The sequence below is a fragment of the Xiphophorus maculatus genome, chromosome 13 (genome assembly GCF_002775205.1).
Source record: "Xiphophorus maculatus strain JP 163 A chromosome 13, X_maculatus-5.0-male, whole genome shotgun sequence".
NCBI classification, from domain to species: domain Eukaryota; kingdom Metazoa; phylum Chordata; class Actinopteri; order Cyprinodontiformes; family Poeciliidae; genus Xiphophorus; species Xiphophorus maculatus.
Genome location: NC_036455.1, coordinates 17603952 through 17628715, shown reverse-complemented (window position 1 = coordinate 17628715; position 24764 = coordinate 17603952). Strand labels below are relative to the sequence as shown.

Below are 24764 nucleotides of genomic sequence, written 5' to 3'. Positions count from 1 at the left end.
TTGACAGATGGACAGATAGACTGGTCAGACGTAATGGTGGATAAATATATGGACAGACAAACAGACCTAAGGATGAAAGTAATTATGAAACAGAAAATAAAAACACAGTAAGGATTTTCTGTGTTTTTAACAGAAAAACACAGAACATGTACATGTCTGTACATGGGGACAGACATATACAGTCTGTCCCCATGTACATGTGGACAGACTGACAAAGCTCCTAGATGAAGAAAAGTGCAAAAAAAGTTTGAAAATACATTTTTGGATTGTGGGGTAGATGGATACACGGACGGAAAGAAAGGATGGATAGATGCAAAGGACAAATGGACTAGAAGATGGTCTACAAGTAAGAAACTAATGGATGAATGGACAAACTGGTATAAATCAATGAAAGGTTGGACAAACAGATGGATGAACGGGTAAAGACAGATAGAGGAATGGACTAACGATGAGTGAATTAAGAAATGTAAAATACTTAATTTGGCAATAGGGATTTTTTTTGCCATACATTCTTATTCAGACGTAGAGAAATACGTCCCTTGAATCTCACACTTTTTCAGATCGAACAGGAACCCCGAACACAGCAGACCCCCAAAAGCATTTCCCTCCCATCCAACCGTTTTCTCCACTCAGTGGACTTTTATCTGCACACATAAAACTCAGTCCTTCCCTTTTCCCTTGCTTTTCGCCGTCTCTCCCCTGCTGCCGATTTAATTACCTTCTATATTTATCGGAGCTCAAGATGCTATTTTGGTTTTGAGACTCTTGTCACTGATATCGGGAGGCTACATTATTCAGAGTGAGAGCACCGGGGGCCGTCACACTCGGAACAAGAGCACTGTTGTTAACCCTGTAGAGGAGGACGGAGGATGTGTCACACTCGCGCCGTAATGCCAGTGTGTAAGTCGTCGGGCAGAGTAAATGTATTTCCTGTAACAGTGTGTGGGAAGCGCCGCTATATTTCAGAAGGTGTGGTCCTTCTTCTGTCTCCATTTTGTGACTGCTTCATCTCAACTCTCGGCTTCAGAACATCAAAGGAGAGACGGCTATCTTAAAAACAGACACACGCACAAACGCATAAAAACCACAGGCGAAAAACAAACAACAAAAGGAAAAAAAAAAAAAAAAACAGAAGTGCATCTATCCTTGTGGACCGGCTGCTCGTGTGCGCACACACAAAGCGGCGGACACAGTATAGATCGCTGTCCTCCATTTTTGGTTGTGATTTATGGCTGCTCTTCAGTAGAGGCCACAGTCATCTGGGAGATGATGGCCATATTGATCTGATAAACAGTTTCATTTACTGCCAAAGCCTGCCATTCATACTCACACACACACAGAGGAAAAGCAAAGACACATAGATTCACAGCAGGAATAACCCAGCTTTCTGCTTCATCAATTCCCCACCTCCTCCACGTCTGCTTCTCTCTTTCTCTGCTCTTTCTTTTCTCCTCCCCCCAGGCCACCTCACCCTCCCCTCCTCTCCAAGCGAGCTTTAACTCTTTTTCTTCAGCCTCCGTTCTCGCCGCTTCCAGCGTCTGCTGCCAGTCACCTGGTTCGGTACCAACGCCGCTCCCTCTGCAGTCTGGCCTCGTTCCCCTTACAAGCTCTACCACGTTGAACTTTTCCCCCTTTTTGTCGCGTTGCCATCACAAACTTCAACACATATCATTAGGATTTTATGTGATAAAGCAGCACGAAGTCGCACATAAACGTGGCATGCAACGAAGATCGTAGATATGCTTTCAGACATTTTTTTTAAAGTAAAATTATTAATTGTGGAGAAGATTTCTTTAAGCCTCCCCTTCGCTCAGGTCAACCTAAATAAAATAATGAAACACCAGAAATCACCTCCTTTTTAAAAAAGGTCTGCTGGTGTGTAAGCTTCAATTTATCATCAGAAAATAGAAAGAGTATCGTACGCCTGCAAACCAAGCAACAAACATGTTGTCAAATGGGCCAAAACTGTCAAGTCAAAAATAACTGTAGGCCAAAAAAAAAAAAAAAATATATATATATATAAAAATATTTTTTTTTAAATTAAGGAAATAAAGTAGTTTGATGTTTTTTATTATTATTATTTTTTGTAGGACCACAAGCTTAAATATTTAGCATGTTTGCTGTATTATACTAAAGGGAAATCGTTATTAAATTTTGGGGGGCTCAAGTAAATAAATTTATTCTTAGTCTAACAGCTGGATTTGGGTCACTTTCTATAAAAATGCTAGCTATAGTTACCCAACTTTAATAAAAGCTGCTTTGTGTTGGCTTTTTAGTAAAAGTCTGGATAAATGTGGTTCTACTTCATATAAAAGCTTGATTATAAAAACATAAATAGTTTGTGTTGTACTTAATTTTTCATTGAAAATCGTTTTTTTTAAATAATTTTACCCCAATTACAGATGAAAAGTCTCCATCTATATGAGCTGTGTTGGAAGAGAGAAATTTGTATCATTCTTGAATGATAATTTGGGGGCTGAACGAAATCAGTCTGAGGGCCACAAATAGCCCCCAAGCCGCATTTTGGACATCACAGACTTAAAGTGACAGGACAGCTAAGAAACTTCTTTATTAAAGGGGATGTGTTTGTAGTTCCAGACCTTTGACCTCATCTTGAACTCAGATCAAGATGAGTTCATCTTGATCTGTTGAAATTTCTAGTTCAAATGCCATTCATAAAAAAATAAATCATTAGATATGAATACTTTGAGTTTCCTGTGCGTCAAAACAAATATATGAGACTCAAATAAGATGAATGTTAACATTACTTTATCCACTTAAATCAGACGTAATTATCAACCAGCTCCAGTCTGTTTCCAGCTTGAACTGGATTTAACAGGCAGATGTAAACAATTTATATTTTGTTCAAAAGAAAAAAGTGAAGCTTTTCAGCTCATCTTACAGCCGAGGTACAAGATGCTCAATAATATAGGCGACTGTTTGCTCTGCTGCGTCTGTGAGCCCTCCGAGCTTCACCGGCATCCTGGAACGTTATTAGCTGTTCTACGCTTAGCTCTGCAGGGATGTCTGTGTGCCCTCATTTATGCTGGCTGTGCCACCGCTTTAAGAGCAAAACAGGAGCGCTGCTCATCTCTCTGCTCTTTGGTTCTTGTTTCACGCCCGATCCAAACGAGAAGAGTGACCAAACGTCTGCTTCAATGAGATGCTGACTGTTTGTCAAATCAGGTCCGTTTGATCAGCAGAATCTATGCAGCAGGTCCCATTTACACACTGAGACCTACGCTTAGTTCATGTGATAAAAGAGGAACATAATCCACAAAAGTAATAAAAACATTAGGGTTTGTTTATATTTTGATGCAAATAAAAAAAAAATGTTTATGCAATTGTGCACGCCTCTATGCACAATGTCTAGCAAAACCATTAAAACCTCTTGAACTTTGTCCTGTTACAACCATAAACTTCAGTGTATTTCATCAGGCTTTTATTTGAAGTTGAAACTTCAACTCCATTTTATTTTCTTATAGAAACAGACTCTGTAATGTGCGGCATACATTTGTATTCCTGTGAATCAACACTTTGTCTAATCATTTTTTGCTGAAATTACAGAAGCAAAAGTTATTTTTTTCCCTGTCTACCAAGTTTGATCATCTGGAGACAGAAATCTTCAAGCAGAAATTTTTAATTTTCAGGTCATCATGCTCTGGGGATGTTTTTCTTCGTGAACCAGAAATAGTGTTACATTTAAGTCAGATAGATTTTGGTCTCTGACCAGATCAGGTTTGCCATGTCACCAGGTTGGTTTTTGGCAAACTGCAAACTTTTTTTTTATCTCTGAAACACTGGGACACGAGGTGGGAAAAAATCATAATCCATATATTTTGTTTCTTCCATTTACTTCACAATTATGCACAACTTTGTGTTGGTCTGCCACACAAAAGTTTGTTTTATAAATATGAAAATCTTCAAGAGGTGAAAACTAATAAATTAGTACTTTAACACATTGATTTTGATGAATTAGTAGCTAATAGATTTTAAAACATTGAAATTTTAATGCAATTAATCACTTTTCATCTTTACTTAGATGTTCTGAACTTCTGTATTTGTGTGTTTCTGATATACTTGTAAATTTAACAGAAATTTGCCACATCGGGGTTTCACTTTAGCTCCAAAAATATTATCTGATTGGACGCTGGAAAAAGACAATTTTTGTGTTCAGGTTGTGCTAAAAGGAGTTAGCCTATCGCCAAAAATATTAAAGCCTAAAAAAACACTTTGATGCTAAAAACATGTTGCAGCTCCAGACGTCCCCAACGTTAATGTCAAAATTCACAGTTCTAATTTCTAAAGAAATATTTTAATAAATTATTTCCATGAATGATCAGTGGTTCCTGAAAGCTTTGAAAGCTGATGGGGAAAATGGCACCAAATATCAGATTAAAACAATAAACATCCTTGTTGTTGAGCTCATATTTAATAATTTATCAGCAAGAGTTTTTCAATTGAAAATGTTGCTTATTTTGTCAATACATAGTTTGATTAAGGTGTGATTAACTAGTGTGAATATTTTTTCCAAGGCGATATAACTTCTCCAGCCATTGATAATTGTTACATCTGTCCAGTAATGGTCCAACCTGTGGTCAGCATTAAATTAAGTGAAGGCCAATTCATTATACCTCCAATTTCTTCCTCTAAGCCGAGATGTCAGGGAATATTCCCACGTTAAACGGACAGTTTTTCCAGAGTTTCACGGCGATGTAATAGATGTGATGGGTCAAGCTGTTTTAATTAGTCCTTCTGGAAAGGCTAAATTTAGCAAAAGAGTTTTTCTGTGTGATGACAGCTTAAATATTCACGCAGAGGCTTTCGCACTTGGAGAAGAATTAAATTACCACCAGTATTTGTTTTCTCATGATTTTTAAAAAAAATGCAAATAGGAATTTGCCAACATTCTTTGAATTTCAATCAGGCATATTAGTTTGAGACCCATCTCCTAAAACGCTCTGTGTCCTGCTGTGTGTACATGCATCATTTGTCATTTCTTAGATAACGCCAAAGAAAGAGAATTTGGGGTGAAAAAAAAAGTAAAAATACACAACTACGAGTGCACAAGTTACTCTTTCTCTCTCAGACACACACGCCCCCACACACACATGCACACACACTAGGAGGCTTTCAGTTTCTAAATCAATCCCACATCCGTAGCTAATGCAGTGCTGGGCCCTCTTCAGGAAGCATTAGGCCTATTAGTCAAAGTGCGTACATTCCTGTATGTGTGTGTGTCTGAGCGCGTGCAGAAGCCGCACATTCAGCAGTAGCCCATCTCAGTGGATCCTGTGGGTCAGCAGGTGCAACAGGGAATGAGGGACCTTCTTATAGAGTGTGTATGTGAGCGCGGGTGAGCGCTCCCTCCCCTCGGCATCCTCTGGGCTCTTTATCGCTCTAAAATTATCCTCCATTTACTGGAAGACACTGGGCAGATTGAGGAAAAGAGAAATATGGACACTCCAGTTTGAATGTTTTCCTGGATCACTTTACTGGTGCAGAACAAAGGCAGAACCAGGCGCTTTGCTTTGTCAAATAATTTAATTTATGTGGCATCGATAAGCTGGGAAGTCGGTTACTTGGAAAGGGTGGCGATGGCTCGTTTTCTCACATGGGGACATTTTAGCTTGATGAAGTAACACTAAACATCTGGAGTGTTCATGAGACATGAGCACCACAGCGCCAATCACGGTTGCTAAGCAGTTACAGTGACACAGCTGGGTGCTTAGCTACAACATACAACACTCTGCTACTATGGAGCGGTATGTGGAGACGAAGACGCTGTCATTAGTCAGCCGGGTCTGGCTGGGCGTCCAAAAGAAGTCTTTCAGAAATGAAAGTGAAATTACTCCTCAGAGCTCAAAACCAAGCAAAAAAACTTTTATTTTATACTCTAACCGGCCACTTTATTAGATTCAACTTCCTGCAGTCAGAGATGTAGAATCAGTCAACATTTATGGAAGAAACTCGATGCATTTAGGCGTCCAGATGACTAAGTCAATTTCAAACTGAGCACCAGAATGGTGAATAATGGGGATTTAAGTGACTTAATGTTGCACGGTTGTTGGTGCCGGCTGGTCTGAGTATTTCTGAAACTGCAGATCTGAGACTTTCACGCATTTCCAACTTTTGGGTTTACAGATGATAGAAAAAAAGGAGAGAGAATCCATTGGTCAGAGGTGAATTGCCAGACTGGTTTGGAATCATGAAAAGCAACAAAGGCTCAAATACTCACTTATTACCAGCAAGGTATGCAGAACATTCTGCATGTATGCTGTAGCTTCAGATGAGCTACACCAGAGGAAAACCACAGTCAGAGGCATTTCTGTCAACGGAGAACAGGAACAACTAGAATTTACACAAGTTCCCCGATGATAACAAAATGTCAGCTGTGGTATCAATTTCAACCATTCAGAATTTGCTGTACATGAATCTCCATGTCGTCTTATTAATACCTTAAGAGTGAGGGTGGGAGTGTAATAGTTCCAGTAGTACCAGCTGAGGCGGACCATGCCCATTGCTTTATGACCCCAGTATACCCACCTACTGATGAATACTTCCAACAACATACAGCACAAATCAACTCAATGGCCAACAAAGTCACCATATTTGAATCATATAGGGGAACCTTTCAGAGATGGTGGACTGAGGGATTTGTAGCTCCATAAATCTGCAGTAACATCATGATGCTACCATGACAGTATGGACCAGAACCTGTGAGGAATGTTTGACACCTTGTTATGGTTTATGCTGTAAAGAATGAAGGAAGTTCAAGGGGCCCAAGGAAAGTGTATCCAATATAGTGACTGCTGAATGTTAGTCTAACCAAAGCCCCATTCTTAATCATTTAAAGAAGTGTTGATCAATAGTTCTTTGAGCTTTCTAAAGATCTTTCAAAGTTTCTGTTTGGACTTAGGATTCAATCATTCTTTGAATACCTGACAGTACAACAGGTTGAGAGGCGATGTCTTAATCAGGCTAAGTCCATTCTTTAGCTAATAGTCCTTTGGGAATCAAATTATGAATTGTTACTAACACTTTTTAAATATTTCAAACTACAGTATCTTACAATATCTACTTCTGGTATGTTTAATAGCTCTGACCAGAGAAATGGGAACAAATTGTATCTTTGTTTAAGGTTGCAATCAAATAAAATAGGTTCTTTGTTAAGTTGCCTTTAAGTCTTAAAGCAGCCCAAGTTCAGAGAAACCTTTATTCCTTTATAACAAGGCAGCTGATCGTTTTGCTCTTTTGACATTTGCTCTTTTTGAAGCAAACGGTTTTTTTCGTATATGATAAGAAGTCGTCTGTTTGGATGAATTTGTACACAGTACACCAATTCATTCACAGTTTGACAATTAATAACTGATCATTTTTCTCCAATTTGACCAGATTAAAGAATGGAAATGTGTTTGGCTCCATCAAATAACCAGCAGGAGATTGTACAGGTTTTTTTTTTTTGACTCTCTTAAACAGAGTCAGAATCAAATCAATTTAAATGTAAACTAATATAAAGTCCTCTAAAATCCACAGTTAAATTTCACAGGATTTGAACATCTCTTAGAATATACTTTATTACTTACATAATTCATTAAGATTAGTTAAGAAGAAATTAAGCTAGTGCTGAAACGATGCTTTTAAAATAATATTACATTTACTTATGATCTGTACCAATTGTGTTTTCGCTTTCTAAACTCCTGTTTTAATTAAATCATTTATTAATTTTTAATGCTTGGCTTTTATCAAGGTTTGAAATTGAAGGAAGTTTAGGATGAAAAGGTAATGTCTGCATATAAAAAGAACAAAGTTCATTTAGTACTGGTTTATACAACAAAAAAGGGCATTTCTTCAAAAAAAGTAGTTAGTAATGCACTAATAAAAATTTATTTCATGTATAAATAACTACTAACATTATATATTAAAACAGAGGAAGTACTTAAAATTTCCTGGTACTGTATATTGCACATTTAAGAATGAAACATTATTTTAAGGCTGTTAAAACGAAAACAGATAAGCTGGTTATGCCACAAACCCAGAACAGTACGTCCTAAAAACAATAATGAACTCTGGACACCGATGTAACGCTTGTTATTATGGCTGGGAATTACAGCACTGTGGATGACTTGGGCAATTGGGTGCAGGCGTGTGTATGTGTGTGTAAATATATGTGGGTGTGTAAATAGGTAAATATTATTTATGTATATATCCAGGTAGATGCGTATGTACTGTATATATATATATATACAGTATATGGGTGTATGTATTACTTTCATCTGGTTCAGGAAATATTATTATAGATATTATTATTATTATTGGGTTTTTTTTTAAATGATACTAGAAACAGGAAGACCATTTATGCTATGAATTAATGAATAGAAAAGGGGTATGATTATATAAGTTAAACTTCATCATACTCCTTTTCAGACTTACAGTCACCAAATAAGTGGTGTATTTACATGTATTTGAGTAAGTAAATCTGATAGTAAGGTATTGTATTTACACTTAGAAACATTAAAGTCTTTATTATTATTATTATTATTACGTTTTGTTGGTGAAATGTCTGAAATAAATCATCATCATCATCATGTCCAATAAATATCAACTTGCTTTGGATGTATAGACTATTTAAGGAAAAAGATGCAGGAAACTTTTAAAATAGATGTCTGAAGGTCAATCCTCCGTATCAAACGTTAGACAGAAAGCAGTCTGACCCCACACCACTTCCTTTGCAAATCCACTCTTCCAAATCACATGAAAATTGCCACAAAGAGTTTGAGTAATCCTGCAGACGAAAAGAGATGTACATATGTACCTAAGCAGACGGAGAGAGCACTGAAAGCATGCGTAATATATTGGAGGAATCCAGGTTTCCCCACTTAGAACAAATGAATCTAGCAGCAGTATCTAAACCGACAGGCACAAGCCAGGGCTGCATATTAGGAAGACAATGCAGCAGCAATTGTTAAACATTGTGCTTACATAATGAATTGCAATTAACCCAGATTTTCCTCAGCACACTCCGTTTTTCATCAGCACAGCCCCCCACTCCACCCCAACTCTCTATCCAAGTGGCCAACTACACACTGATAAGCAGAGTTTTAATGCATGTCCCCTGAAATGTTACAATATCGCATCCAAGCAGTGTGCAGTCGCCTTATTTCATGAGCTAATATTGCAACAATGACCGCGGTTTGATAAATCGTGCAGCTCTACTATGGACTAAACTGACTCTGGGTGTTTCAGTTACAATCGGCTTGATGCCGGTTTATTATTTGAAGAAAAGCACACACACTGCTAATGTAAGTGTCAGTCATCCAAGCACAAACTAATGGCTTCTTCCTATACATTTGTATCACGCTGCTTCTACAGATGGACAGATACTGGTAGTATAATTTGTGGGTTCGCTCTCTTCGATTAGTAGATGACCACTGTAAAAGTGGCTGGTAACATTTCCAGAGAAGAGAATTAAAATTCTAATAGAATTAAAGCACAAATGAAGCTAATTTCTCCCATGTTTCCCTATAAAAGCACCATTACTGCACTCACTGTAAAGAGGTTTCTAATCGACTCCTCAGGAGGAAGTAGTTCTTCAGAACGGTGGTCAGTGAATTATTCAGGACTACCTGGTCACTCCTCACTTGATCTCAACCTCTGTCCTGCTGTATATCCCTTTAAGACCTTTGCATCAGGAGGTGGATCAAGTGTCTACAAATCAATACCATCCATTCATGCACTCGCATGATCATGCATTGTCATGTAAACGTGCACATTAACAGTCCGTTCAAGTAATGGCTCCGTGAGATACATTTTATCCTCTGGTTCTTCGGTCCAAATTAAAATGTGGCAACGTTAGAAAACAAAATTCTGAGAAGCACAAATAAAATCAATAATCCCTGTATTATCTAACTGTATCACCACCATACAGTTACCTAAAAAAGAAGAAATAAACACCTCTTATCACAACAGTACCACAAAATACTGTGCTTAAAACTTTAAGTCCAATATCACTTCCATCTCCCTCCCTATGATAACGTTACATGTCAATTTAAAAGGCATTTATGCAAAGCTCTGCATAACAAAATGTACTCTTTGTAAATTCTTTGCCTAGTTAAGAAATGTGTTTTATCTTCTCAGGACATTAAAGGCGAGATTAAGATTAAGATTAAAAGACAACCAGAAACACATGATGTCAAGCTTGGAGCACAGAGCAGCAGAAATGCTGTCCAGATAGAGTTCTGCATCGTAGGGCGGAAGTGAAACAGATAGAGGTTATTATATTTATGTCTATTAATTGATTCAGCGGTCAAACTGCTCTTAAATTGTAAAAACTCTCATGATCATGTCAGATCATGACCAATTCAGCACACATAACTTTTTGTTTCAAATAAAAAAACACATAAATCAAGTTATATCTTCATTTATACGAATACTAAAAAAAAGAATGTCATTCATGGCTGACAGAGAGGCAAATCTGGGGATCACCAATATAAATAATAACCCAATAAAAGAAACATTAGGCACTCAGATCAGTCAGGCAAGGCAGCTACGATGACCTGTGGGAAAACGAGGAAGAAGAGAGTCGTTGCAGGAGAGGGAGAGGAAGAAACTAGTGGAGAAAGCGAGACGGTGAGCCTGGACATTATAAATCATGTCTGCTGTTGGCGCCGGCCGCGTATCCTAGCAACCAGACAGACCCCCTCCGCCTCTCCTCCATCCCCTCTCCATCTTCCACTAACAGCCTGGCCACTCTGATTACCCATACTGCACCGGGCCGTGCCCTAAAAACTCCTGACAGAGTTTGGTTTGAGCTTACAGCTTGATGACAGATCGAGGCGGAGTTAGCGCTGAGCAAATCTAGCAGGAACTGACCCCAGATCAGTGAGCTGGGAGCAGGTAACAGACACCAGTCAGGATCTCTCCCTCTATACTGGCACACTTAGATGGAAAATACACATATCTTATTTCAATGTAATGTAATACTGGCAAAAATTCATGCAATAATATGAAGGCTGACCATTTAATTGGCTGAGTTTTAATGTTAACGTTAGCCTGATGAGGGCAAGAAATGAACGCAGCAGATTACAAATGAATCAAAAGGTCTGTCCTCTAAAACTAATGGCACATGACAAAGTCAGGTAAATAACAACACCATGTTGGACATCTACTAATGTCCAATATGACAATGTTTTCCAACTCAATTTGTCCAGGCACTGATCCAGATGCCAATATATGCACATATATTTCCACCTAATTGCAGAAACATCAAGTCCCTCATGTGGAGGAATTTACATATTATCATGCCTACTCTGATCAAGAACGCCCACTGGCAGTGGAACACATCAACACAATGCTTTTTTAAAAAAGGTACACCCTCGCCGAGCTGAATGAGAAAAACCAACCGAAATCATAAACTACATACTACTAAGGCTGGTGGAATAGCAACAGATTTTTGTAATTCATAGCTTTTTGCTACATAAAATGGTGGAAAATAAAGATAGTGCTTCAGAGTTATGTGGAATGTTGCTTCAGAGTAACATTCCACATAATTCAGAATACACCATCCCCAAAATGGTGGTGGAGGCATCATGCTGTGGGGTGGGGTACATTTCCTCAGGAAAGATGGAGGTCAGGAACTAGGTCAGAGTCTATATGAAGATGGATGGAGCCAATTACAAGATGTGAGACTTTGGCAGAACAACAACTGAAAGACAAACACGATAAGGAGTAGCTATGATCAAAGTATACTCATCTGTTTGGATGGCCCAGTTAAAGTCCAGACCTAAATCCAGTTTCTACAAGACTTTGAATCAATAAATCCAAATGTCTCCAGATGTGCAAAGCTAATAGAGCGTTACCTCAAAAGATCGGCATCTGTAACGGCAGGAAAAGGCAGAAGCTATTCCCTCTAGTGGGGCTAAAAACAAAGGCATACCATACTGCCACAAAAAACAAATGACAAAATGTGAAACATTTCAAAAGGTATTAATTAATTCCCAAGGCACTATACCCACGTAGTTTATGTAACAGACGGTGAGCAAGAAATGAAAGAGAAATTAATTTTTGTGAATCAAATGCAATAAACTACAACAAGGCAACATAAAATAAACTAATTAAAACTATTATTCCTCCCTAAAAAAAAAAAAAAAAAAAAAACTAGTTCCAGTGGGCTGAAGAGTCAGACTGATGGACTGCAGATGATTGGATGATTTAGTGATAAATCTTTAATCTGGGTAGCGGAGGCTGAAGCCTCTGTTTGTTCCCATCCCAATGAAACATATTAGGATGACTAACCGAAGACAAACAAGCAGATTTCCTGAAATTGATGATGCAGGGCTTGCTGTCGGATAAATAAGTAAACAACAGTCATTACCTCTGCCGGGAATTAAGAGGTGGACACCGAGATTTGAGAACACGTTTCCCATTCTGTCAAATTAAAGCAAGTTTGGTAACAAAGGTGTGTGCGTAGTACCAATGTTTGACTAGACAATCAAAGACAAACCCGTAATGTCTCTCTCTCTGTTGAATAGCTAAGGTAGTTCATTTATTATGGTTATGGATGTCATATGTTCCTCTCTCTGTCATGATGGTGGCACTGCAGCCGTTCTGCACACCAGGACCACAACACTCAGCATTAGTCAGCATTATCTCATCAGCCTGTCACGGTTCATTTTAGTCCTGCAGAGATACCTTAAAGGCCTTTCAACCTAATAAAGGTCGGGGGGGGGGGCGATATAATCTGAGCAAATACCCCGACGTATCTTTAAATCTGCTTTTCAGGAATCTCTCGTGTTATTTTTGTTAACATGCGAGCTAATCATATTTAAATTGCCATGTTTTCTGATGTCTGAATTTGTTGCTTCTGCTTCCTTTTATTCACTGGGACACATTTAATGGAGCCTGACTGGTTCCTTTTTACAGTGCACATAAATATGTTTACATGAGAGTCATAAAAACATAACATCCTCAAACAGAGCAATAAAATTTCCAGCAAGACGTTTACATCCACTGGTCCTGTTTATGAATGTCACGTTTTGGTGATTTTGATACAATATTTATTGGCAGAAGCAGTAGAGTTCATTTATGGTTGGTTTTCTTATGTATAGTCCATAAAGTTTAAAATGGGGCTGAGGTCAGGGTTCCTTTTTTTGTTCCCAAACTAGTCTTGATAAGATTTGTTTAGCCAATTGTTGCACCGAAACATAAAAAATTAGCCACATATCAACTTTTTCAGCAAAACTGAGATTCTGAGATGAAAGAAAAATAGTCAGGATGCTCGTGAAGCACCAAGCATAAAAAAAAAAAAAAAAAACATAAACTGGGAGTTGCTGGAACCCAAGAGTCAACCGTCTAAGATGAATAAAGTGTGGATTGAGGGAACGCCAACCAAGAAAGAAACTCCTGCTCTAAAATAAACCATCGTGAACAAACCAAAAACTTCCTGGAAAAACAGTTTATGATCAAACAAAGACTAAACCGTTTGGCCACAATGACAAGAGCATGTCCAGAAGAGTGGGGGGGGCTTTCAATTTCCTCCTCCCCCCAATAAAAATAAATAAAAAAAAGAGGATTAGTGCCCCAACTTTCAAGCATGGTGGTGGTAGAGTCATACAGTGGGACCAGTAGTACTGGTGCATTGAAGAAAGTGGGTGGAATATGAAGACAAAAAACACTAACTTAGTCTCAGTTTTCAATAGCTGGATAGATTAAAGCTTAGTGAACAACATTGTCAAACACATTCAAACACATTCAAACAGCTACAACCAAACATTAAGCTTCTAAAAGTGCCCCGACTCTAGATCTCTAGAAAATATGTGGAGCAAGTTTGAAAGCTGGACAAGAACAAACATTTTAAGTTAACTGCTGCAAAGAAGAATCAGTGCACTGATCAGTGCCAACAAAACCACGTGGTCCAAGTCTACCTTCTTTAATGGCCAGAAATATGAAGTATTCATGAGATTTTTGTGTTTTTGACCTTGTGTGGACAACAGAATCATTTTGAGCCTTGGCTTTGAAAAACAATGATATTGTTTGCTGTTTGATCATCCCACCCAGGAAAAGGAGCAATTGAAATAAATAATTTAAAGCAAGAAATAGATCCGTGGGATGAATTAATGCACGCCGCTGAGCAGAACTGTAGAACTAAAGCGGACTTTCTCAACCAAGTTGACATCAAAATGTTTTAACCAGAATAAAATGTAGGTGGAAAAATCAGAGAGAAACTGCATTTCAAATCTCAGCTTTTAAAAAAAACAAATAAACATCAAAATCTGACTAACAATCCTCTTAATATTTCTCCATCATATCATAAATGTATCACCAGTTACTCTCCTAATTCCTGCATGCTAATAATAGGCCACACTTCCCAAGCTGAAACATTACTACTTTTACTGCCGGATTATAAACAGGATTTAGCTCCTTCATACTAGATTGCACTTGTTTGTTGAAATTTAAAGTCCATCTGCTGCCAGACCACAGGTTACGAGTGTTTTATCGCCAGGCGGTAATGCGCAACCTCAGGCTAGTTTTCAAGTTCTACGAAACAATAAGGAGCTGCTGGCTCTCTGCTGCAGATTTATGTCGTCTCCTCACTGAAAGCTTCGCTCAGTTACTCGGTTCGCAGACAGCTGAAGTCTCACGCTACCTCTGCCGGTCCACGGGCCTGGCCGAGGCCTCGCCGTCTGCTGGCGTATGAAATTTCTGAGCTCTCAGCAGAGTGAAGGGATGGCGAGAAGGAGCGCGTGCATCAGTGGGAGCAGAGGAAATGGAGCACTCAGGAACCACTCAGCCAAGCCACAGTCTGAGAGCCGCTGGAAGTGGGTGGTGGTGTGAGAGGAAAATTGTGTTAGAGGGAAGAAGCTCAGAGCAGCCAGAGAGCGAGTGGTGCACTGCTGGAGCGTGGCTGCGCCCCCTTGTGGAACAGAGCCGGTAGCTTTCGCCTCCAATTCCTGTTTCTCTCCAAACTGACAAAAATTCACAAGGATTTGGAACATTTTAGAGGAGTAAAACCAGTTGCAAAAATTTATCTTCTTATATTTTAATGTTCTGGATGGTCAGATTTTATATAGACATTTGTTTTTGCGAATAAAGATTTGCAGTGCCTTGCAAAAACATTCACACTTCCGAGTCTTTCTCACATTTTGACATATTATGGCAGCATAAATCTATCCGTTACAGGGATTTTATGTAAAAGATCGAATTGAGAAGATCTGACAACTAAAAATCAAACTGATTTGCTCATTTCCATTCAACCTCCATGGTTCAGTACTATGTAGAACCTCCAATAGTTTCATGTTAGGCTGCAAGGTTGAAATTAGTGAAGAGTCGGCCCAAGGCATAAGCAAACTAACTCTATGAAAGTCTCAAGTAAGATTTGTTTGGGAACGTGAGTACTTATTAAATTAGATTTTACAGCATAGATAAATGAAAAGATTTTAAACTGTTTAGAAGTTAAATTTAAGAATTAAAAGAACTGGCAAATTTACTCTGGACGTGTGCAAATAGTCATCTTCACAGTTTGACTGTTGTGTTACCATAGCTACAATCTGATGCTATGAGTTTAATCTTTGTGTTTGAGCTCCGTTTGTTCACTAATACGTGCCAGCAAATCAGAACCCATAATCACTGATTGCTTTTAGCCAGTCAGACTCGGCCCCCTGTCACTGGTTCCACCAAACCTGTACAGAAACGCCGTTAGCGATGGGGATGCGGGGCCCCTGAACTACATTCTGCTTACGGCCCTGTACAAACTTGGGCCAGCACCAAATTAGTGTAAGACAGTCACCCTGACTGCCTGAGCAGCAATTTTCAGGGTGTGATGCAGATTTTCAACTGGATTTAAACCTAGACTTTGACTGGGCCATTCGAACACATACACATTGACTTCACTGCAATTCAACTGCACACTTAAAATGTACATACTGAGTAAAATTTTGTCACAAAGCTCCAATAATGAATTAAAAAATAGTTTTTAAAAAACAACAGTTTTTTTAAGCAGTTTAAAAATGAATAATAATGATCATTCTTCTTATTTTCTGTGACCAGTTTGCAACGGAAAATAATCCCCACTATATAATACTGCCACTATCTTGTTTCTAGGTGGATATAATGTGTCCAGGTTGATGCAGGGTGTAACTTTAACTAGGACACTTTCTTTCACACCTACTTGATTTCAAACAGGACTTCTTGCAGCTTTCTCTCCACAATGGCGTTTCGTTCCATCACATAAATTCCACATAAGATTTCTTTTAGGTTTGCGGCTGTAATGTAGCACAATGTGAAAACATTCAAAGGATATAAATTACCCTTCACAGGCACCGTACAAACTATTATGCTGCTCTCGAAGCCTCCAAAGGACACAAATTACTCCTAAATGTCAAGTCAGCACACGGCGACGAGAGAACTATTTCTTGAAGGATACTCCTGAGCTTTTCAAGGATAACGCGTCCATAAATCTATAAGATAAACCCCTCCATCCCACTTTTAAGATCTAATGAGATTCAGTGCAAGTGTAGACATTAAATAAAGGAAGAGGTAAGATAAAGGCGAATTTTTCCTGTGGCAATGTAATCATACTGTACACTCAAGTGCTGAAGGATAATAAAATAAATTAACTGTGTTTAATCTCTGCCTTATCTTAAATTAAAGGAGGGGGGGAAAAGATAAGGAAAGGTTCAGACGAGCTGCCAGGTATTAATCTATAGATTTCGTTTGAGTTTGTTAATTACACACGACTCTGAAAATATACAGAGATTTATTTTTAGGCTAAAAAAAAAAACAACAAAAAAAACATAATGAATCAATCCTTAAGTCCTTGCCTGAATAAAGGGATTATCAAATGTACAATTTTACACAAACACTAACATTATAAAGCAGGAAAGTCTTCACAAAGGCCAGAAAACAAACAAAAAACGCTTTAACCTTTTCACATTTTGTCACAAAAACAATCAAAATACTTTAATATATTCCCCTGGAATTTTATGTGGCAAAAATTCTGCGAAAAAAAAAAAATCTGTTTAGTACATTTTTATCTAGTCCTCTTTACTCTGACACCACTAAATAAAAGTCAGTGCAACAAGTCCCCATCTATGTCAAGGTGTTCTGAGGTTTCAGAGGAGGATATACGAAACAGCTATTAGGCTAATTGGGGAACATTAACCTAACAGCCACACTTTTCAGATTTTCATCAGTAATAGTTTGAGGACCAATAATGTACATTAAAGTGAATTGTACCATTTACACACGTGCATGTATAAAATACTAACTAAAAATGTTATGATCAAGTTAATATGAAGAGTAATTTATTGGATGATGCTACACAATGTAGTGGGCGCACAAATACATTTCTACTTCTACCCACTCATTTGAGCGTACATATACTTTACTGTTCTTTCCTTGCTTTTATTTTAAATTATTTTCTTTGTAAATAAATTAACTTGTTTTCTCACACGACGTTCAATAAAGTCAAACTCAACTCAATGTTTCTGCTTATAAAAGGGTGACTTGGTTCGACGAAAATTTACATATTTTCACGGAAAAAGTATCTTTTACAAAATACAGGCAACTGTAAATTTTAAAGTGAAACATACATTTATACATATATTTTTAAAAAGTTACTTTAAATATACATACCGATGTGTACGGAACCACTCGAGCTTCTCGTTTCCATGTTAAAAATAACGCATTTTCCTCGACGAAGTTAATTAGCTCACCTGAGCAGCTTTTGGCAACCAGCTGATGCTGCCTTCAAGGACAGTCGGACATAGAATTGGACGAGCAACCCCTCAAATACAGCCTCGCGCCAGCTATTGTAAAACGTCACCTAAGTTTTATTATTTATTTATGTATATGTCCGTTACGGTTATACACTTCTGTTAGTCTCGTTCTTTTTAGTCGTGTTCGGCTACACAACTACTCCATAAGTTTACGGCATGTACTTGAAGGCATCGCAGTAACTTTTCAACAGCACTGTTTTGCTTGACCACAGCTTTTCAGACGACTAATACATAATGCGAAGGATGGCGGAAGAGGTTCAGCCACGAACTGAACAAAGGTTAGCTATTTCTCATTGTCTGTTTTTTTGTTTATTTATTCAAAGTGAATAGATATTTTGCTGGAAATGCGAAAACCCTTGGACCGTATCAACTGAAAGTTGTATTTGATCCCTGTATGACTCCAGCTCTTGTCCTGAAACTTTGACCAGTCTGCATTTGTTTACGTTTGGTCACTGAAACATTTCCAACTTTCTTTCAATACGATATTATCATATTTAGTATTGTTTATTGCGACAAAATGCTTTGTTTTAACCCAGTTTATGGTCTTTGCTAAACTTTACTCTTGTTAAAACTGCTTAACTAAATCTCCCAACTCTAAATTTGCTCGTTTTAAATGTTTTCAATGTTTGGGTTCTGATTGTATGGCAGGTCGTAGTAGTATTTAATGCTCACCCACCTGAACTGTCGGGATTTCTGCCAATGTTGAGTAATTTTAAAGTAATATGTCTATTTGGTAAAGACGTTATGAAATAAATTTACAATACACGTTACTGCTGATGAGTTTTGAGATACCCCAGAGCAAAGTTTCGTGACGTCGCATTGTGCCTTGCCTGATGTTGTCAAGGTTTTTTTTTTTTTTTTGTTCTTGTCCAGAGATAACCAGGGAGCACTGATAACAAAAAGCACATGGACAAAGTCCAATGTATGTTTTTTTTTGTTTGTGCATACTCTCCTGTCTGCCTGCTGAGCTCTGTGTTTTCTGACTTCAGTTCGTGGATAGCAAACTGGCTCCCCTCCTGGTGCCCCACTTCTCCTACTCAGCTGAAAGATGCAGAGGAAAAAATGCTCAAAAGTAAGCAAAAAAAAAAAAAGAAGTTATGTTTCCTCTACTTTTCCATATCCTATTGTCCCTTCTCTCTGCTGAAGCTGTGAGGCGACCCTACTCCAGGCAGCACATCCGCATATCCAACGGCAACTACCTGTGGACCATAGCCTTTTCCACCCACCTGCATCCGAACTCACCGTCTCTCCTGCCGCCTCGCTCCCAGCCCAGGACGCCCGTGGTTCTGCTCCACGGATTCGGAGGCGGCGTCGGCCTCTGGGCCCAGAATCTGGACGCGCTGTCCAGCTGCGGACCCGTCTACGCGCTGGACTTGCTGGGGTTCGGCAGGAGCAGCCGCCCCCAGTTCAACACAGACCCCGAGGGGGCCGAGGAGGAGTTCGTGTCGGCCTTGGAGGAGTGGAGGGAGAAGGTGGGCCTGGAAGAGATGGTTCTGCTTGGACACAACCTCGGAGGATACCTGTCTACGGCCTACACGCTCAAATACCCAAACAGGTGCTATTTTTTTTTAAGATCATGCTTAAATGAACTTAATTTAATAAATTTATGAAGTAATTGTTAGCGGTGGGCGATATGGACTTAAGGTTTTATCACGGTATTTTGTGCTGCTATCAATAGCATTAAAAGTGACAATAAGAACTATTTATCACTTGAAAAACATATTTATTTGTAATGTGATCCTTTAGGACACATGTTACATAAATTTGTATCATGAAACTGCACACAGTAACTGCATTTAGTTATATTTTCAAATGTATTAATATTGTTTGATGAATGAACAGTGGAGAAAATAGTGACACTAACAATCCCAACAGTTTTGGGGTGCTAAAAACATTGCTGACTGGAATTTATCGTGACAACGATGGATCAAAATTCTTATGATGATAAGAAATTTCTCGCGATTAACGATGCGATAAATGCCCAACCCGTAGTAATGCGGTGTTTCTGCTTGTGCAGGGTGAGACATCTGCTGCTGGTGGAACCGTGGGGGTTCCCGGCCCGCCCAGACAACCCGAACCACTACTCCATCCCCGTGTGGATCAGAGCCATCGGGGCCGTCATGAGCCCATTCAACCCGCTGGCTGGTCTCAGGCTGGCCGGACCTCTGGGTCAGAACACACACACATTTACAAACCTACACATGCACTTAAACATTCCTGGGACCTTGGTGGGGGTTTTTTGTTTTGTTTTTAATGCATGTGTTTTAAAGTTTAAGTTTATTACACAGACGATCAGATTACTGTTCCAAACATATACTATTTCTCCAGTTCCTATTACATAATTGGGGATCAAATTTAAAAAGTCTGACCCTTAGTAGGTCTGAAAAGGGGGGGAAACTGCATAGCCTGTTGTACTGAGGTAAAAACAAAACTGATATGTTAGTCCGAAACCTAAATCCATTTCAACAGTTTATATAGGAATTAAAAAGGAAAAAAGGGGGAAATTAAAAAAAAAAAAAAAGAAGAAGAACAGGGAAAAAATATAAAACACGGCTATTTTTAAATAATTTAGAATAAACTATTCTGCTGTGAGACAGCTCTGTTAGCGGTGGAAAACATTCTGGACTGTTCCTGGTTTTCCCAGAAGTGGACATCCCAGGAAGTTCACCTTGGGGGTCAAACTGTGTAACGCCAAGAAGAATTGCAAAAAGCCGTAGTGCTGCCTCTCAAATCCACAATTTATAGAACAGAAATGTCTTTATTGTGCTACAGTGATGAAATTCTGTTGCGACAGCAGCAAAGGGACAGGCAATCAAAACAAGTTGGTTTCACACAAAGATAAGAAGATAAAATATATATGAACAGAATAAAGAATAAAATACTTTATGTCAAGGGCAACATTTTAACAAACACTGTGCAGTTTTTAGATAACTCAGAGCCAAAGGAATGTGTAACTGGGTAGGTTAATTTAAAAAAAAAAAAACAAACAATATTTGCAATAAGTGACCAAACCAACGGTGCAACAGAGATGCCATCAAAAATGTAATTTAAATTGAGTAAAAACGGCAAATTAAGGAATGTATGTAAATATTTGGGTTTTTTGGGATCATTGATGGTTATAAAGTCTAACAGCTGCTGGGAGGAAGGATCTCCATTAACGCTGCTTTGTGCGCTTAGGATGCAGCAGTCTGACAATCCAATTACAACAAAACAAAACAAAAAAAGGCTTTTTTTGTGGAAAGGTTGTCACTAACAATGAGTGTAGGTTTTCAAATTTGTATTTGAAGAAAGCCAAAAAACTTTTAGATGAGACCAAGTTTCAGCTGTTTGGCAGTAAATTGAGAGGAAACCAAACGATGCACATCAGCACAAAGTTCTGATGTTAAGTTTACCGGCATGGCGATGATCTGGGCTCGATTTGGTGCCATAACATCCGGACATTCTCCTCCCTCAGGTCCGATGCTGGTCCAGACTATCCGGTCGGACTTCAAGCAGAAGTACTCCTCTGTGTTCGATGACAACACGGTGTCCGACTACATCTACCACCTCAATGCCCAGACGCCGAGGTGAAAAATCATATTTCTTGCCCTCCTGCCTGCGGCTGTTTTAACTCCATTCAAGCCCTCAAACTACGATGTCTCTGTGTGTCAGCGGCGAGACGGCCTTCAGGAACATGACCATTCCCTACGGGTGGGCGAAGAGGCCGATGCTGGAGCGGATCGATGGGGTCAGAGCCGACATTCCCATCTCCTTCATTTACGGATCTCGGTCCAGCATCGACAGCAACTCCGGATATGCGGTGAAGAAGACCAGGCCAGATGCAGAAATCGTCGTAAGTTGTCTTTCCTCGGCTTTCCGCTGCAAAAGCCTGAAACTTGATGTCAAAAATCGTTTCCCGGGTGTCTGTGTTCGTCAGGTGATCCGAGGCGCCGGCCATTACGTGTTCGCTGATCAACCGGAGGACTTCAATCACACGGTCCTTCGGATTCTCGCCTGGACAGAGCGGAAAGGCACAAACGACTAAACGAAGCGGTGAAACGCTGACAGAAGACTCCCCAGATTGACCAAAGCTGAACCCAGTCCACTACTAGATATATGACCTTCTTCATCATGCACTTTATTTGTTCGAGAAAGATCCTTGACAAACTGGAGGCTCTCATCACTCCAATTCTTCTAAAGCCGACTTCTCTGGGCAAAAAGTTCCAAGATTTATTTGAAATATTTCTTGTAAATAAATGTGAAATCCATTTGATTTCTCTGTACTTGTCGATGCTGTTTCTTTGAATTCTTTTTGGGCAGCTCTTGTCCTGTCCAGGGAATTTGCTATTTTTGATGCAGGCAGGATAAACAGAATGAGGGAGGGGAATGTGAGGCAGAGTTAAACGGGGCAAAGGGGCCGCCGACACTCTCCGGAAGCTTTCTCACTTCTTTGGAACCACGGAGTGAGCGCGGCCAGCAGATGGCAGTACAGCGGCGTCACTGCTTTGCAGAGGGAACAACAGCAAATTGTAACACAAAGCAGCAGCCCTCACATATTGAGCTGAGTGACCCACTCAGGAGACCTGGACAGTGATGCTCTCTCTGAGCCCGTTCGACACTCAGCCCACCACTAAGTCACAGCTGCCGTGACAGAATCGGGTCAGAGGCATGTGTCGGACTAAAAATAGGCCTTCTGTTCGAAGAGGCATCGCTGCGATTTAAAGAAACTCTTGAGTCTGCAGAAAATGAATGGGTCAAGAAAGAAAATGAAGTTCATCTTTTCGTTGGGGGATGCTTGAGTGTCACTCTGACACATCGTCTGGGACATGTTCTATCTCGTCTCATAGTCACTGATGAAAGGAAACCGATAAAAGGGAAATAAGAACTAGCATAGCTTTTGTTTTGGTAGATTTTTCAAAACTACAACAAAAACAATCAAATAAAATGGCTGAATTCAAAGAAATCATTCAAATCGACTTCAATTGTGGCTTTTAACATTGTTTTACATAAATCAACTAAACTACATGAATAAAGTAGGTAGTAGGCTCCACTTTTACTCTATAAGTAACAGTTAACTTTAAATTATCTTCCTCAATGGGCTACATTTTAAAACTACAAACTCACATTTATTAACACCAAATGAGTAATAAGGATGCCACAGTTTTAGACTTTGAGTCAATTTTGTGCATAAGCAAAATATGTTTTTCAAAGCAGATGAAGTGACTGCATAAGCACCTTCACTTTTTCTTCATGAATTCATCTGGTTTGTATTACACGTTAAAAAACTTTAATGACTTGGTCAGTAACTTCTTAAATCTCTAACAAGGTGGAATGTAACATTTTTCAAAAAAAAAAGCCAGTTAGGATGTGCCGTTTGGCAAAAAGCTCATTGTTAGCTATTTGACTTTAGCGTTAGCGCTAACGCTAGGCCAGCTAAAGTGGGATATAAATGTAAATTCTTGATTCAACACACACATTTTCTTAACACGAGTGTTACGTTCGTTCTTTGCCATGTCTAATTTGTATTCAAATCCATTTAAGTGCCAGAATATGTGTTGTTTGGCAAAAAGCTTAGCTTGCTAGCAAGTTTGACTTTAGCAACAGCGCTAACGCTAAGCCAGCTAAAATGGCGTAAATTCTTGACTCAACACATAAACTTTCTTAAACACAAGTGTTACAGTAGTTCATTGCATAATTTTTTATTCAAATCCATTTGTTAAGAGCCAGAGTGATGAGGAAAATCTTGCTTCAAATGTTCCAAACAGAATAAATGCACTTAAATCAAATGTTATTTTCCTCCAAATCTTTTCCATGTGTAAAAATAGGCTGCAATATATTTCAAAGCTTTTCCCCACATCTTTATTGGAAGTGCCGGCGGAGCATTGGGAAGCGAAAACGTGGAATAAAGTTTGGATTTCCATGCAGCATTCTGGAACTGCTTAGAACATGGAAATATGAGTTACTAATAATAGTAATTGTCGTGAAAGTAATCATCCAAAGACCCTGAGCGTCTTGGCCTTCACCGGTTCCTGCAGCTCAGTTACCTCTGCCCATCTCTGTCACTCCTGAAACATCAACCCAGCCCGCCCCAGCTGTCTCCAGGCAACAGGGTAGCCACGGAGACCGAGCCTTTTGGATTAGCCGACCTGCAGGAAGTGATCCCGCGGTCGGACAAGGTAATTATGGGTTGTTTTCTTGAAGATGCTGGCTTGCCTGAGCTTCTGTCTGGCTGTTTCTCAAGTTTCTCAAGGCAGTCCATGTGCGCGCGGCCTCTTGTGGAAGAAAACGTGCGCGCGCAACGTGCCCGGGCCTCCGTCCATAATGTTCACTTGAAAAGAGGTTAGCTTTCTCCCCCCCCCCCCCCATCTCCGTCTCTCTCTCTCTCTCTCTCTCTCTCTCTCTCTCTCTCTCTCTCTCTCTCTCTCTCTGTCTATCTCTGTCACCCACTCAGTCACATGATCGTGAAATCATTTTATTATGAAACAGAAAACAAGCGAGAGATGTGACAGCCGCTTTCACGCTGGGCTTGGATATAATTGAAAGCACAGTGGCTTGAAATAGCCGCACATAAAAAGATGGCTGCAGACAGGAAGGCACACTGTTTTAATGCTGCTGGTAAACTAGAAACAGCTTGTAGGGAGATCTGTGCTGTCAGGCCACTAATAAGGCCATAATCGTTTATGTTCCGAGGTTTGTTGGCGGTTTTCAGTCCGCATCGTTAAAGTATTCACGCCTAGGCTGGGCGATATGGACTTACAAGTTTTATCACGATTTTCTGTAGAACTATTGTGATAAAATAACGATTTATTACTGGGTTGTTGTTTTTTTAGGTAAGTGCATGGCACAGCAATTAAACCCCCACAAACACAGAAACATTCCCATTTGTAATGCGCTTCTTTAGGACACCAGTGGCATAAACACATAATGCATTTAATAATATTTTCAAATTTATTGATATTTGTTGATGCTCTCATTAAACAAACAAAATTAACAATCCCACAGCAATACGGA

The 24764-nt window shown here is 39.3% G+C and overlaps 1 protein-coding gene across 1 annotated transcript; it reads left to right on the top strand.

Annotated features, from left to right (window-relative positions):
- The first annotated feature begins 17956 nt into the window (after window positions 1–17956).
- Window positions 17957–22042, top strand: LOC102235255 (1-acylglycerol-3-phosphate O-acyltransferase ABHD5-like). Its single transcript, XM_014473752.2, has 7 exons — window positions 17957–18052; window positions 18764–18846; window positions 18921–19329; window positions 19792–19943; window positions 21229–21340; window positions 21426–21606; window positions 21691–22042. Exons 1-7 carry the CDS (start codon window positions 18009–18011, stop codon window positions 21796–21798), a joined length of 1089 nt encoding a protein of 362 aa, XP_014329238.1. The 5' UTR covers window positions 17957–18008; the 3' UTR covers window positions 21799–22042.
- Window positions 22043–24764: the final 2722 nt, after the last annotated feature.

What these genes read in the sequence shown, in the direction of transcription:
- LOC102235255 (XM_014473752.2), top strand. Translation starts at nt 18,009, where the DNA reads ATGCGAAGGATGGCGGAAGAGGTTCAGCCACGAACTGAACAAAG. An exon ending in CAGCCACGAACTGAACAAAG is followed by an intron (nt 18,053 to 18,763) that starts GTTAGCTATTTC and finishes TTCTGACTTCAG; the next exon opens with TTCGTGGATAGCAAACTGGC. An exon ending in AGAGGAAAAAATGCTCAAAA is followed by an intron (nt 18,847 to 18,920) that starts GTAAGCAAAAAA and finishes TCTCTGCTGAAG; the next exon opens with CTGTGAGGCGACCCTACTCC.